At 37.5% G+C, this 15,909-nt stretch overlaps 2 protein-coding genes across 3 annotated transcripts in view; both read right to left on the reverse strand.

Moving 5' to 3' along the window:
* The window catches only part of HDAC8 (histone deacetylase 8), a 162,607-nt gene that overhangs the window by 92,386 nt on the left and 54,312 nt on the right, over positions 1 to 15,909 (reverse strand). The window lies entirely within an intron of this gene.
* On the reverse strand, positions 5,788 to 6,510 carry LOC112399100 (ADP-ribosylation factor-like protein 4A). Its single transcript, XM_024744082.1, is given in 2 exon segments — positions 5,788 to 6,187; positions 6,189 to 6,510. Coding segments are annotated over 2 exon segments (606 nt in total). The 5' UTR covers positions 6,395 to 6,510.

Raw genomic sequence — 15,909 nt, forward strand, 5'->3', positions numbered from 1 at the left:
ATCTAATTTTATCATTTCATCTATTATACCTTCTTTAGCTCATACTGTTTGCAAAAATACATTTGTAGAGCAGTGGCAAAGACACCAAAAGAAGCAGTAATATTGTCAACACCTTGAAAAAAAATCTGTCTATGATGGGACCTTGGCAAAATAAATCAAACTAAAGAAATAAGTGTAGTCAGAGTCTAGGCTGCAGTAAGGTGACCCAGGAATTTGGAGATAGGCTCAGAATGATTCTGAGAGTGAAATAACACAAGGACATGGTTGTAGATGTGTTGCTGATGGAGACTTGGGAAATATCCAAGTGTAATCAAGGTGATCAGGGCATATCTGCAAGACTGGAATGTACTCGAAGAAAGCTGCAATCTAATCAGTTTTACTGTAAACTCTCTGAAGAATAAGGTGCTACAGAAAGGTGGTGTACGAGTTATTTGAAAAAGAGGGATTAGAGAGTGAAGATATGTTACTGTTTGTCCAGCATCCCCCACTCCTCACTATGCAGAGGGACAGGAAGGGATGGGAGAGGGAAGTGTGTACATTTGTGCAGTGGCTGGAGAGCAGAGGGAGCTGGGTAGACCATGTATATGACAGACACACATATTGTGGTCCCTAAGGATGTAGACTCAATTATGAAACAGTCACTTCCTTCACTCTGATTCCATGCTCATCAAGTAACCTTCTGACTTACTAATTCAGTCTCCTAGGTCCCTTGATCCTGGGAAAGAAATGCCCTTGGAGTAGATAAGACTATTGTGGTTACCCAACAGGTATATCTTCCATTGTAAATAAATATAATTGCAATATATTTTATATGTCTCTTCCCCAATTTTTTTATTTTGAAAATTTTCAAATCTAAAGAGAAGCTGTAAAAACAGTAAAATAGATTTCTACTTTTTCTTAAACTAAATTTACCAATTTGCTGATGGAAGTTCAACTGCACCAGCACTATTTATTGAAAAGGCTGTCTTTCCTCCATTGAATTGCTTTTGGACCTTAGTCAAAAATCAGTTGGCTGTATTTGTGCGGGTCTGTTTCTGGGATCTCTATTCTGCTCTTTGATGTGTTTATTCCTTTGCCAATACCACACAGTCTTGATTACTGTACCTATATATTAAATCTCAAAACTGGTAAAGTGATTCCTCCCACTTCATCCTTCTTTTATAAAATTGTTTTAGCTATTCTAGTTCCTTTGTTTTTCCATATAAATTTAATAATAATCTTGTCTATATTTTCAAAAAACATACTGGAATTTTGATAGGAATTATTTCAAACTTGTACATAAATCTGGAAAGAATTGACATCTTTACTACGTTGAGTCTTCTAATCCATGAACACGAGCGCCACCAGGGAAGCCCTGGGATTTTCTTTGTTAGATTTACACCTAAGTATTTCATTTTTTAAAAGCTGATTATAAATTGCATTGTATTTTAAATTTTGGTTTCCATGTGCTCATGGATAGTACATAGAAATACAATTGATTTTTGTATGTCAATCTTGTATCCTGAGACCTTGTTGAAAACATTTATTAGTTCTAGGAGGTTTTTGTAGATTCCTTGGGATTGTATTGTAGACAATAATGTCATTTGCAAATAGGGACAGTTTTATTTTTTCCTTTTTGTTTTGTATGCTCCTCAGATGCTGCTTGTTATGTCTTTCAGCTATGGAATGCACAGAACAGAGATACTGGTCTGTAGTTTTCCTTTTTTTTGTACTGTCTTTGTCTGGTTTTGGTATCAGGATAACACTGGTTTAATGAAATGAGTTGTGAAGTGTTTCTTCCTCTTCTATTTTCTGGAAAGATTTAGATTTGGTTTGAATTCTTCTTTAAACATTTGGTAGAATCCTCCAGTGAAACCATCTAGGCCTGGAGAGTTCTTTTTGGGAGTTTTCAAATACAAATTCAATTTCCTTAATAGTTATAGGTTATTCAAATAATTTCATATTTGGCAAGTTGCAGTAGTATGTGGTTTTTGAGGAAGCAGTTCATTTTATTTAACTTGTCAAGTTTATGTGTGTAGAGTTGTTAGATGTATTCTGTTATTACCCTTTTGATGTCTGTAGGGTTTGTGGTGATACCCCACTTCACTCTTGATTTTGGCAATTTATGTCTTCTCCGTTTTTAAATTTGTCAGTCCTGCTAGAGATTTGTCAATTTTACTGACATTTTCAGAGAACCACCTTTCTGTTTCATTTTCTATATTATTATTGTTTTCAGTTTCATTTAATTTGCTCTACCTGGTATGTTAAGGTGGCAACTTAAATTATTGATTTGAGGTTATCTTTTTTTTTTTTTTAAGATTTGGTGCTGTAAATTCCCCTCTTAGCACTGATTTAGCTGTGTCCCACAAATTTTGATATGTTGTATTTTCATTTTAAATCATTTAAATGTAATTTGTGATTCTCCATGAAATTTGCTTTTTGACAAATGGATTATTCAGGAGTGTGTTCTTTAAGTATCTAAATGTTTGGAGATTATCCTATTATCCTTTATTAATTTGTTTGATTCTATTTTGGTCAGAAAATATACCCTGTTTGATTTCCTTCTTTTAAATTTGCTGAGATTTCTTTACAAGGTCCACGATGTGGTCTACCTTTATTTTTAAAATTTTAATATCATTGTGATAAAGTATATAAAACATAAAATATGCCATTGCAACCATTTTAAGTATAATATTCAGTGTATTAAGTACATTCACAGTATTGTGCAATCATCACCACTATCTATTCCAAAACTTTTCTATCACCCCCAATAGAAATTCTGTACCCATTAAGCAATAACTCCCCATTCCCCCTTCCCCCAATCCCTGGTAACTTCTAACCTACTTTCTGTCTATATGAATTTGCCTATTGTAGATATTTTGTGTAAGTGGAACTATATAATATTTGTCCTTTTGTGCCTGGATTATTTCACTTGGCATAACGCTTTCAAGGTTCATCCATGTCATAGCTTATATCAGAACATCATTTCTTTCTATGGCCAAATAGTATTTCATTGTGTGGATATACCACGTTTTGTTTATCCATTCACCTACTGATGGACATTTGAGCTATTTCACCTTTTGCCTATTGTGAATAATGCTACAGTAAACACCGAATACAAGTATCTGTTTAAGTCCCTGTTTTCAGTTCTTTTGGGTATATAACTTGGAGTGTAACTGCTGGGTCATATGGTAATTCTATACTGAACTTTTTGAGGAACCACCAAACTGTTATCCACAGTGGCTGTGCCATTTTACATTCCCAGTGGCAATTTACAAGAGTTCCAATTTCTCCACATCCCCAGTAACACCTGCTATTTTCATTTTAAAAATTATAGTTATCCCAGTAAAGTGGTTTCTCATTGAGGTTTTGATTTGCAGTTCCCTAATAACTAATGATGTTGAGCATCTTTTCATGAGCTCATTGGCCATTTGTAAATCTTCTCTGGAGAAATGCCTATTTAATTCCTTTGCCAATTTTTTAAACATCTTTATTGGAGTATAATTGCTTTACAATGGTGTGTTAGTTTCTGCTTTACAACAAAGAGAATCAGCTATACATATACATACATCCCCATATCTCCTCCCTCTTGCGTCTCCTTCCCTCCCACCCTCCCTATCTCACCCCTCTAGGTGGTCACAAAGCACTGAGCTGATCTCCCTGTGCTATGTGGCTGCTTCCCACTAGTTATCTATTTTACATTTGGTAGTATATATAAGTCCATGCCACTCTCTCACTTCGCCCCAGCTTATCCTTCCCCTCCCCATGTCCTCAAGTCCATTCTCTACATCTGTGTCTTCATTCCTGTCCTGCCCCTAGGTTCTTCAGAACCATTTTTTTTCAGATTCCATGTATATGTGCTAGCATATGGTATTTGTTTTTCTCTTTCTGACTTACTTCACTCTGTATGACAGACACTAGGTCCATCCACGTCACTACAAATAACTGAATTTCGTTTCCTTTTATGGCTGAGTAATATTCCATTGTATATATGTGCCACATCTTCTTTATCCATTCATCTGTCAACTGACACTTAGGTTGTTTCCATGGCCTGGCTGTTGTAAAAAGAGCTGCAGTGAACATTGTGGTACATGCCTCTTTTTGAATTATGGTTTTCTCAGGGTATATGCCCAGTAGTGGGATTGCTGGGTCGTATGGTAGTTCTATTTTTAGTTTTTTACGGAACCTCCCTACCGTTCTCCATAGTGGCTGTATCAATTTACATTGCCACCAACAGTGAAAGAGGATTCCCTTTTCTCCACACCCTCTCCAGCATTTATTGTTTACAGATTTTTTGATGATGGCCATTATGATTGGTGTGAGGTGATACTGTAGTTTTGACTTGCATTTCTCTAATGATTAGTGATGTTGAGCACTCTTTCATGTGTTTGTTGGCTATCTGTATATCTTCTTTGGAGACATGTTTATTTAGGTCTTCTGTCCATTTTTGCATTGGGTTGTTTGTTTTTTTGATATTGAGCTGCATGAGCTGCTTGTAAATTTTGGAGATTAATCCTTTGTCAGTTGCTTCATTTGCAAATATTTTCTCCCATTCTGAGGGTTGTCTTTTCGTCTTGTTTATGGTTTCCTTTGCTGTGCAAAAGGTGTTAAGTTTCATTAGGTCCCATTTGTTTATTTTTGTTTTTATTTCCATTGCTCTAGGAGGTGGGTCAAAAAGGATCTTGCTGTGATTTATGTCATAGAGTGTTCTTCCTATGTTTTCCTCTAAGAGTTTGATACTTTCTGGCCTTACCTTTAGGTCTTTAAGACATTTTCAGTTTACTTTTGTGTATGGTGTTAGGGAGTGTTCTAATTTCATTATTTTACATGTAGCTGTCCAGTTTTCCCAGCACCACTTATTGAAGAGGCTGTCTTTCCTCCATTGTATATTCTGGCCTCCTTTATCAAAAATAAGGTGACCATATGTGCGTGGGTTTATCTCTGGGCTTTCTATCCTGTTCCATTGATCTATATTTCTGTTTTTGTGCCAGTACTATACTGTCTTGATTACTGTAGCTTTGTAGTATAGTCTGAAGTCAGGGAGCCTGATTCTTCCAGCTCCATTTTTGTTTCTCAAGATTGCTTTTGCTATTCGGGGTCTTTTGTGTTTCCATACAAATTGTGAAACTTTTGTTCTAGTTCTATGAAAAATGCCATTGGTAGTTTGATAGGGATTGCATTGAATCTGTAGATTGCTTTGGGTAGTATAGTCATTTTCACAATGTTGATTCTTCCAAGCCAAGAACATGGTATATCTCTTGATCTGTTTGTATCATCTTTAATTTCTTTCATCAGTATGTTAGTTTTCTGCATACAGGTCTTTTGTCCCTTAGGTAGGTTTATTCCTAGGTATTTTATTCTCTTTGTTGCAATGGTATATGTGAGTGTTTCCTTAATTTCTCTTTCAGATTTTTCATCATTAGTGTATAGGAATGCAAGAGATTTCTGTGCATTGCCAATTTTTAAAAAAAAAATTTTTTTAGGCAGACACTCTTCAAAGTTTTATTTCACTAAGTTCAGGTCAAATTTCCACAGCTGTTTTCTAGTCAATTTTATATCTTTGCTTGGCTTCCCAAAATGGTAGTACCAAAAGATTTGTGGGGTAGGCAGAAGAGGCCATTTTAAGAAGCACTGCATTTACTCATCTTCCACAAGGCAACAGAGTTGGACATCTGATTGTTCAACAAAACAAAGCTTTAACAGCATCCAGGAGGGCAGGCAGGCAAACCAGGCTGTCGACACTCTTCCAGTTGTCAAAATCAGACCACAGAAAACCTACTCCACACAGACCTAAAAGGTTATCACCATTCATCTTTTCTTTTTCTGCTGCTGCAACATTTTTCTTCTTTTAATTATCATATCATGTAGTTTCTCAAGTCCTTCCTTCAGTCCATCACCTATGATTGCACAGGTGGGCTGAAAATGCCAGGGAGTTGATGAGCTCAGTTCACTCATTGCTAACAATTTCTCAATTTCTGAGAGAGATAATGAGTTCCTCAGGTCTTGTTTTTTAGCAACTATAAGCACAGGAACTCCTTGATTTTCTGATATCCTAGTTATTTTATGAAGTTCAGTTTTGGCTTCTTCCATCCTTTCAACATCAACAGAGTCCACAACAAACACAATGCCATCTGCGCATCTGGTATATGATTTCCACAGTGGCCTTAATTTCTCCTGACCACCTACATCCCAGAAGTGAAAAGTTACTTTTAGAATTTCCCAAGGTTACCTTAATTTTTTCCATGTTAAATCCTTTGGTAGGTACGGCATTTACAATTTCATTGAACTGCAGCCTGTATAACACAGTTGTCTTTCCAACAGAGTCCAAACCCATAATGACAATGTGGAAGGACTGAAATGAAGGCAGGCTGGACAGGATCAAAGTCTGGTCTGACAGCCCATTCCCCATTTCCATCTGCAAAGAAATGTTCCAAACTGAAAGGCTTTCTTCTTACTGCTTGAGAACTTTTCTTCCTAGGGGATCCAGCTACCAGACTCCCGAATTGGAGCCTGGATCCAAATGAGAAAGCATTGGTAGGCTTTTCTACGTGGGGGCATAGAAGCACCCCACCGCCACTCAGCTTAGCTCTCCACGCAACTCTGGTGGTTACCTCACTAGAAACCGTGGCTCCAGACTACGACCACACCCACTCCACGTGGCCCACCCCTGAGCCCCAATCCCACCTGTGTCAGCACGTCCATGCCACATGCGCCCCCGCACCCTAATTGGTGAGAGTAACTGCCACTCCCAGCACGGCAGAGCCAGGCTCTCCCTCGGTCCACAGGCACCACCTTTTGCCTTCAAGTTAGAAAAGAGGGCGCCTGTGGAGGAGCCGAGCGACCCCTGCAGGGGAAGGGGAGCCTCGGCCGGTTGGTCACGTCACCGCCAGCCGGCTCGCTCCGCCCACCCGGGTGTACCTGCAGTGCGGACACCATGCCGAGGTTCTCACATCCAGCCCGCGGTCACCACTGGCGTATTTAACCCTTTGTCCGCTGGCCAGAGGGTGCTCCCTGTGGCTGCACCGGCCCACAGGAGTGAATGATCCGATCTGCGGCAGCTGCCGGGGAAGGCCTGCTGTCCCTGCAGCACGATCCCTTCACCTCACCGCTCCGCACCCAGCCTGCCAATTTTTCAAATGGATTATTTGTCTTCTTGTTGAGCTTAGGAGTTCTTTATATATTATGAATATTAAATCCTTATTAGATGATTTGCAAATATTTTCTCCCATTCTATAGATTTTCTTTTCACTTTCTTGATAATGTATTTTGATCCACAATAGTTTAAAATTTTTATAAGTCAAATTCATCTATTTTTTCTCTTGTTGTCATGTCTAAGAATCCACTGCCAATTCCAAGGTCATGAAGATTTATGTTTTATGTTTTCTTCAAGAATTTTATGGTTTTAGGTCTTATATTTAGACTGGTGATCTATTTTGAGTTAATTTTTGCATATGGTGTGTGGTAGGGAGTCCAACTTCATTGCCTTGCATGTGGATATCCGGTTGTCCAAGCACCATTTGTTGAAGAGATAATTCTTTCCCCATTAAATGAATTTGGCACCTTTGTTGAAAATCAATTGGCCATAGATGTATGGGTTTATTTCTGGACTTACAATTCTATATCATTGGTCTATATGTCTGTCCTTCTGCCAATACCACACTGTTTTGATTACTGTAGCATTGTATTAATTTTGAAATTGGGAAGTGAGTCCTCTAACTTTGTTCTTTTTCAAGATTGTTTTGGTTATTTGGGGCCTCTTGAGATTCCATATGAATTTGAGGATTGGCCTTTTCATTTCTGCAAAAAAAAAAGGCTGTTGAGATTTTGACAGGCATTACAGTGAATCTATAGGCTGCTTTGGGCAGTACTGACATATTAACAATATTAAGTCTTATAATCCGTGAATACAGGATGCTGTTCCATTTATTTAGGTCTTCCTTAATTTCCTTCAGCAAATATTTTGTAATTTTCAGTGTACCAGTCATTCACCTCCTTCGTTAAATTTATTCTTGGGTACTTTATTCTTTGGGATGCTATATGGAATTGTTTCCTTAAAATTTTTTGGATTGTTTATTGCTGGTGTATAAAAACACATTTGATTTTGTGTGTGTATTGTAACCAGCAAAATTGCTGAGTTTGTTCATTAGCTCTAGTAGCTTTCATGTGGATTCTTTGGAATCTTCCATATGTATGATCATGTCATCTGTGAATAGGGAGAGTTTTATTACTTGCATTCCAATCTTAATGCCTTTTATTTCCTGTTTTCTTCTCTAATTGCTCTGGCTAGCAATTCTAGTATAATAGCAGTGGTAAAAGTGGGTGTCTTGTCTTAATTCCTGATCTTAGTGGGAAAGTGTTCATCTTTTACCATTGACTATGTTAGCTGTAGGTTTTTCGTAAATGCCGTTTATCGTGTTGAGGAATTTCTGTTTATTCCTGGCATTCTGAATGCTTTTATCATAAGTGGGTGTTGGATTTTGTCAAATGCCTTTTCTGCATCAATTGAGAAGATCATGTAGCTTTTCCCCTTTGTTATATTAATGTGATGTATTATATTGATTGATTTTCTTACGTTGAACCATCCTTGCACACCTGGGTTAAATTCCCCTTGGTCATTTTAATATGCAGTTGAATTCAGTTTCCTAGTATTTTGTTAAAGGACTTTTGCATCTATAATCATAAGATATTTGGGGCTGTAATTTTCTTTTCTTGTTAGGTCTTTATCTGGCTTTGGTATCAGGGCAATGGTGGCCTCCTAGCATGAGTTGGGAAGTGTTCAATCTTATTCAGTTATCTGGAAGAGTTTGAGGCAAATTGGTATTGATTCTTTAAATGTTTTGTAAAACTCACCAGTGAAGCCATCTGGTTGTGACTTTTCTTTGCTGGGAGGTTCTTCATTACTAATTCAACTTAAATATTTTCTTGTTATAGATTTATTGAGATGCTATATTTCTTCTTGAGTCAGTTCTGGCAACTTTTTTATTTCTAGAATTTGTCCATGTCATCTAGGCAATCTAATTTGTTAGCATACAATTGTTAGTTGCATTCTCTTATAGTTTGGCAGTAATGTCCTTCATTCATTCATTCATTCATTTATTTATTTATTTATTTATTTATTTATTTATTTATTTATGGCTGCACTGGGTCTTAGTTGCCACATGTGGGATCTTTCGTTGAGGTGTGTGGGCTCTTTGTTGTGGTTCACGGGCTTCTCTCTAGTTGTGGCATGTGGGGCTTCTCTCTAGTTGTGGCACATGGACTCCAGAGTGTGTGGGTCTAGTAGTTGTGGCATGCGTGCTCTCTAGTTGTGGCGTGTGGGCTCCAGAGCGTGTGGGCTCTGTAGTTGTGGCATGTGGGCTCTCTAGTTGTGGTACATGGGCTCAGTAGTTGTGGTGCTTGGGCCTAGTTGCCCCACGGCCTGTGGGATCTTAGTTCCCTGACCAGGGATTGAACCTGTGTCCCCTGCATTGTAAGGCAGATTCTTAACCACTGGACCACCAGGGAAGTCCCAATGTCCTTCCGTTGATTTCTGAATTTAGTTATTTGTGTCTTCTCTCTCTCTCTCTTTTTTCTTTATCAGTCTAGCTAAAGGTTTGTCAATTTTGTTGCTCTTTTTTTTTAAAAAAAGATTATTCATTTATTTAGTTTTGGCTGCATTGCTGTGCGTGGGCTTCCTCTAGTTGTAGTGAACGGGGGCTACTCTTTGTTGCAGTGTGGGCTTCTCATCGCGGTGGCTTCTCTTGCTGCAGAGCACAGGCTCTATGTGCACGGGCTTCAGTAGTTGTGGCACATGGGCTCAGTAGTTATGGCCCATGGGCTATAGAGCACAGGCTCAGTAGTTGTGGCGCATGGGCTTTGCTACTCTGCGGCATGTGGGATCTTCCCATACCAGGGTTTGAACCCATGTCCCCTGCATTGGCAGGTGGATTCTCAACCACTGCACCACCAGGTAAGTCATTGTTCCTCTTTTCAAAGAACCAACTTTTGGGTTTGTTCATTCTCTGTACTTTTTTTCTATTCTCTATTTCATTTATTTCTATTCTAATCTTTGTTGTTTCCTTTCTTCTGCTAGCTTTGGATTTAGTTATCTCTTCTTTTTCTAGTTCCTCAAGATGTAAAAGTAGTTTATTGATTTGAGATCTTCTTTTTAATGTAGGCATTTACAGGTATAAATTTCCCTCTGATTATGGCTCTTGCTGCATCTCATGAGTTTTATATGTTGCATTTTCATTTTCTTTCATTGCAAAGTATTTTCTCATTTCCACTGTGTTTTCTTCTTTGATCCATTAGTTGTTTTAAGAGTGTGTTGCTTAATTTCCACATATTTTTGAACTTCTCACTTTCCCCTCTGTTGTTGTTTCTTTTAGCTTTATTCCATTGTGGTTATAAAAGACAGTTTGAATGATTTCAATCTTCTTAAATGTATCAAAACTTGTTTTGTGGCCTAACATATGGTCAATCCTGGGGAATGTTCTATGTCCACTTGAAAAGAATGTGCAGTCTGCTGTTGTTGGGGGGAATGTTCTCTCTACGTATCCTTCTGGTCTAATTGGTTTATAATGCTATTCAAGTTCTCTATTTCCTTATTGCCCTTATGTCTAGATGTTCTAACTATTATCGAAAGTGGTATTTGATGTCTCCAACTATTACAGTAGAACTGTCTATTTTTCTTCTCAATTCTGTAAATGTTTGCTTTCTACACTTTGGGGCTCTGTTGTATAGTATAAATAGGTTTATAATTGTTATATATTCCTGATGAATTGATCCTTTTATCAATATATAATGTCTTTGTCTCTTGTAACACTTTTTGACATAAAGTCGATTTTGTCTGATATTAGTATAAGCCAACCTCAGCTCTTTTTGGTTACCATTTGCATGGAATATTTTTTTCCATCCTTTCTTTCACTTTCAACCTACTTATTTCTTTGGATCTAAAGTAAATTTCTCATAGACAGCATACAGTTGCACCATGGTTTCTTTTTTTAATTCACTCTGCCCAATCTCTGCCTTTAATTGGACACTTTAATTAATTTACATTTAATGTGTTTGCTAATAAGGAAGGCTTTCTGCCATTTCTTATACTATCTTTGTCCCTCATTTATTACATTAATGTCTTCTTTTGTATTTAGTTGATTATTTGTAGTGAACCTTTTTGATTCTCTTCTCATTTCCATTTGTACATTAAAAGAACATTTATTTTGTAGTTACCATGGGAATTACATTTAACATCCTAAATTTATAATATAGTTTGAATTGACACCAACTTAACTTCAATAGCATATAAAAACTCTGCTATTATTCAGTTCCATCCCTTCCTTATGTTGTTGTCACAAATTACATCTTTAGATATTGTGTGCCCAATAACAGATTTATAATTATTCTTATGCATTTGTTTTTTATGTCATGTAGAAAAGAAAGAGTGGAGTTACAAACCAAAAGTGCAATACTAGCTTTTATGTTTGCCCATGTAGTTCTCTTTACCAGAGAACTTTATTTCTTCATATAGCTTCACGTTATTGTCTAGTGTCCTTTCATTTCAACTTGAAGGACTTCTTTTTGCCCCATTTTTTCTCAGGTAGGTCTAGTGTTAACAAACTCCCTCAACTTTTGTTTATCTGGGAATGTCTTAATTTCTCCCTCAATTTTGAAGAAGAATTTTGCCGAATATAGAATTCTTAGTTGACAGTTTTTTTTTTTCAGTGCTTTAAATATGTCATCCAACCACCTTCTGGCCTACATGGTCTCTGATGAGAAATCAGCTTTTAATCTTATTGAGGATCCCTTGTATGTGACTAGTTGCTTCTCTTTTGCTGCTTTCAAGATTCTGTTTGTTTGTCTTTCAAGAGTTTGATTGTAATGAGTGTTGGTGTGGATTGCATCTATCCTCCTTGGAATTCATTGAGCTTCCTGGATGCATAGATAATGTCTTTCATCAAATTTGGGAAGCTTTCGGCCTTTATTTCTTTAAACATTCTGACTTTCTCTCTCTTTTTCTTCTGGGACTCCCATAATGGTGTCCCATGGGTCCCTTAGGCTCTGTTCTCCTTTCTTCATTCTTTTTTTCTTTCTGTCCCTTGGACTGGGTAATTTTAATTTTCCTACCTTCAAATTCACTGATCTTGTGCCTGAAGCTTCTAGTGAATTGCTAGCATTTTGACAGATTTCCTTGAATGTCAGGAGTTTTTTAAAATGACAAAAAACACTTCTTCCAGTCTTTAAGGTCCTCTCAGGTCTTTTCTGAGCATGCTGTATGCCCTGGGCATTTCCTCATATACACAGGTGCTTTTGACTGCCTTCATTTTCCAAAGAAATACTCTCTCTGGCTTTTCCTCCCAGGCCTTAGGTTGTCTATTTTATGTCTAAACTGCAATCTTTTGCCTCAGGAATCTGTGGGTTGTTCATCTACATTACGATGTTTTCAAGCAATGCTCACCACTTTTATGACCTAGTTGAGTTTCAAGTTAGGTGCAACAGAGATGAGTACCCTGCATCTGTCATCCAGGTAGCCCCTGACAGGTTAGAATAAATCTACACAGTAATTTTCAAATAAGGTCTACTCTCTTCCCTCTTTTTTTTTTTTTTTTTTTTTTGTGGTACGCGGGTCTCTCACTGTTTTCGCCTCTCCCGTTGCAGAGCACAGGCTCCGAACGCACAAGCTCGGCAGCCATGGCTCACGGGCACAGCCGCTCCGCGGCATGTGGGATCTTCCCGGACCGGGGCATGAACCTGTGTCCCCTGCATCGGCAGGCGGACTCTCAACCACTGCGCCACCAGGGAAGCCCTACTCTCTTCCCTCTTGAACCATGGTCCAGGGTTCTACACTAGGAACATATTTTCGAGATTGCTGCCCAGTTGGGATGGGAGTAGGACAAGGGTAAGTAAAAATGCCATAAAGCTCTCCTACCATTAAAAAGCTAGGTACCTTTTTACTTGTACCATGAGCTGTTATTTTCCTTTAACAGTTTATTCCAGGGGGCACTGCATTTGAACTAGGATTACACGGTACACCTTGATATGACCCTTAACTTTTATTTATTTCATTTGTATTTTGATCAAAGTAATAGTTTAATAACATGCACATAGTTTACAAAGTTAAACATTACCTAAGTCTTACGATGACACACAGCAGTTCTCTAACTTATCCCTTCACTTTTCCAATTTCTATTTCCAACAAACAGCCACATTTCATTCTTTTAGTCACTTCTAGTATTTCTCTGTATATATTCAAATAAAATGAGAAGATTGGTAGTTGTTTTTCAATATTTGATATGATATGCTCTACTGACTTCCTTCTATGGAAGATTATAATTGAGTCCTACTACTATCTCCCACATCCATCTACACACACATTTCACCTTGTCTCATACTCCACATTCAATTATCCCAGAATTGTTGGCCAAATTAACATTCAGTGTTTAAAGTTATGGTGACAACAAATACTGTTCACAGCTGAGCTAGCTGCTATATATAGTATGGCTACTTTTCCTTCCTTGGAAATTTTTTTCCTGGAATTAATAATTACCTCACCTTATATATGTTGTCTAGCTTTCTATGTACTTATCATTAATGCATATCAATTCCTATGTATTTATCACTAACTCATGCCACACTCTTTGACAAAACTGTAATATTCTCAGTATTGTCAACCACACCAGGCAATCTGTGAATTCCATCTTCTCCTCAGAACCTTTCCCTGAAGCTCTCTAATTTGGACTGTTTGATTTCTAGGCCTCTGTACAGCTGGTATATGGGACCTTCTCCTCACTGCCATCCTGAGAAATCCCTGTTGTTCTCTCCTGCATTGGATTCTCTGTTTCCTGGATCATATGTCTTCTGCTTTCTGAATTTACTGCCCTCGTTTTGTTGGGTACCTACTCCAAGATTCCTGAACTTGAATGCCTGAAAATGTCTGTATTCTATCCTTGCAATTGATTGGTAGTTTGGCTGCATGTGGAATTCAAGGCCCAATGTCTTCAAGCTTTCAGTATTGTTGATAAGAAGTCCAAAGCCATTCTGATTTTAGAACCTTTTTGTGTGACCCCAAATTTTCCTCCCTAGAAGCTTTATAGCTTTTAGAATGATTTCTTTTCCCCTTTGCTCTAAAGTTTTATGATATGACTTGAGGTGTGTTTTTCCTTTATGGTGCTGGGCAACCAGTGGGCCCTGTCAGTCTGGAAATTAATGTCCTTAGGTTTGGGGGAGATTTTCTTTTATTATTTATTTGATAATTTCCTCTCCTTAATTTTCTTCTCAAGAATTATTTTTATTGGATGTTGGACCTCATGGATTAATTGTTTAATTTTCTTATTTTTCTCTTTTCTGTTTCTCATCTCTCTACCTATTGTTTTCTTAGAGATTTCTTCAACTATATCTTCCAACACCTTGTTGAAAAAAAAATTTTAAACCACTTTAGTCATTTCTAAGCGTTCAGTTCAGTGGCATTAAGTACATTCACAAAACTGCAACCATCATCACTATGCATTTGCAGAACTTTTTTTTTTTTTGCAGAACTTTTTAATCATCTTAAACATAAGCTACAAACCCATTAAACAATAACTCCCTATTCTTCCCTCTCCCTAACCCCTGGTAAACTCTAAATCTACTTTCTGTCTCTATGAATTTGCCTATTCGAAGTACCTCATATAAGTGGAATCATACATTGTTTGCCGTTTTGTGTCTGGCTTATTTCACTTAGCATACTGTTTTTAAGGTTCATCCATATTGTAGTATGTATTAGAATTCCATTCCTTTTAAAGGCTGAGTAATATTCCATTGTATGTAAATACCATATTTGTTTTTCCATTCATCTTTTGATGTATATTTGGGTTGTTCCCACCTTTTGGCTTTTTAAAATAATGCTGTAATTACAGTGATATACAAGTGTCTGCTTTCAATTCTTTGGGGAATATACCTAGAGGAAGAATTGCTGGGTCATATGGTAATTCTGTGTTTAACTTTTGGGGGAACTGTCAAGCTGTTTTCCACAGTAGCTGCACAATTTTACATTCCCACCAGTAAGGCACAAGGGTTCCAATTTTTCCATGTCCTTACCAACACTTGCTATTTTCCATTTAAAAAATAATATCCATCTTAATGGGTATGAAGTGGTAACTCACTGTGGTTTCTTACCATTGTAAAGTTGACTTTTCCTTGATTTGGCATTTTCTTGATTGCTGTAAACCTTTGACTGTTTTCCAGAGTTTTAACAAGTTGTTTCTGACAGTTTCTGTTTGTTTTTCTATGCTTCTGTGGAGTGATGGTAGTTCGGCATCACCTACTCCATCATTTTTATATGGTATATCTTGGTATATGTTCCATGGGTGCTTGAGAAGAATGTATATTCTGCTGTTATTGGGTGAAGTGTCCTATAAATGTCAGTTAGATCCTCTTGGTTGATGGTTGTGTTGAGTTCTTCTTTATCTTTCCTGATTTCCTGTCTAGTTGTTGTATCACACCCATAACAGGAACGGATAAAACTAACTTCTTCCTCCCAATGAAGGTAAGAGAACTTAAAGTAGCTTAGGGAAGAATATAAGCGAGAGTTTCCATGACTTTCTAAGAGCCTGATGTCTTTCAATTGCAGGTCTGCCTCTGCTGCTTCATCTCCCACTATTTCCTCAGATGCCCTACATACATAGTAAACTATTTATAGTTCCCCAAGACCATGTGCTCTTTTACCTTTCTCTGGCTTTGTACCTGCAATCACTTTTCCTGAAATGTCCTCCCCCTTGAGTATCTTTAAAGATTCAGCTCATATATTACCTCCCTTAGGAAACTTTTGCTGATCACTTAGAGCAACTTGAATATATCTTTCTTTGGATGCTAATTTACAATGAAGCTAATCATAAATCTTCCAAGTCCCTCACTTGGACAGACACTTTCCAAGGTCCTGGGAGGAGCCCTAACATTATTTTACAAGGTTATATATAT

This window comes from Neophocaena asiaeorientalis, unplaced genomic scaffold (genome assembly GCF_003031525.2).
Source record: "Neophocaena asiaeorientalis asiaeorientalis breed wild unplaced genomic scaffold, Neophocaena_asiaeorientalis_V1.1 scaffold333, whole genome shotgun sequence".
Taxonomy (NCBI): Eukaryota; Metazoa; Chordata; class Mammalia; order Artiodactyla; family Phocoenidae; genus Neophocaena; species Neophocaena asiaeorientalis.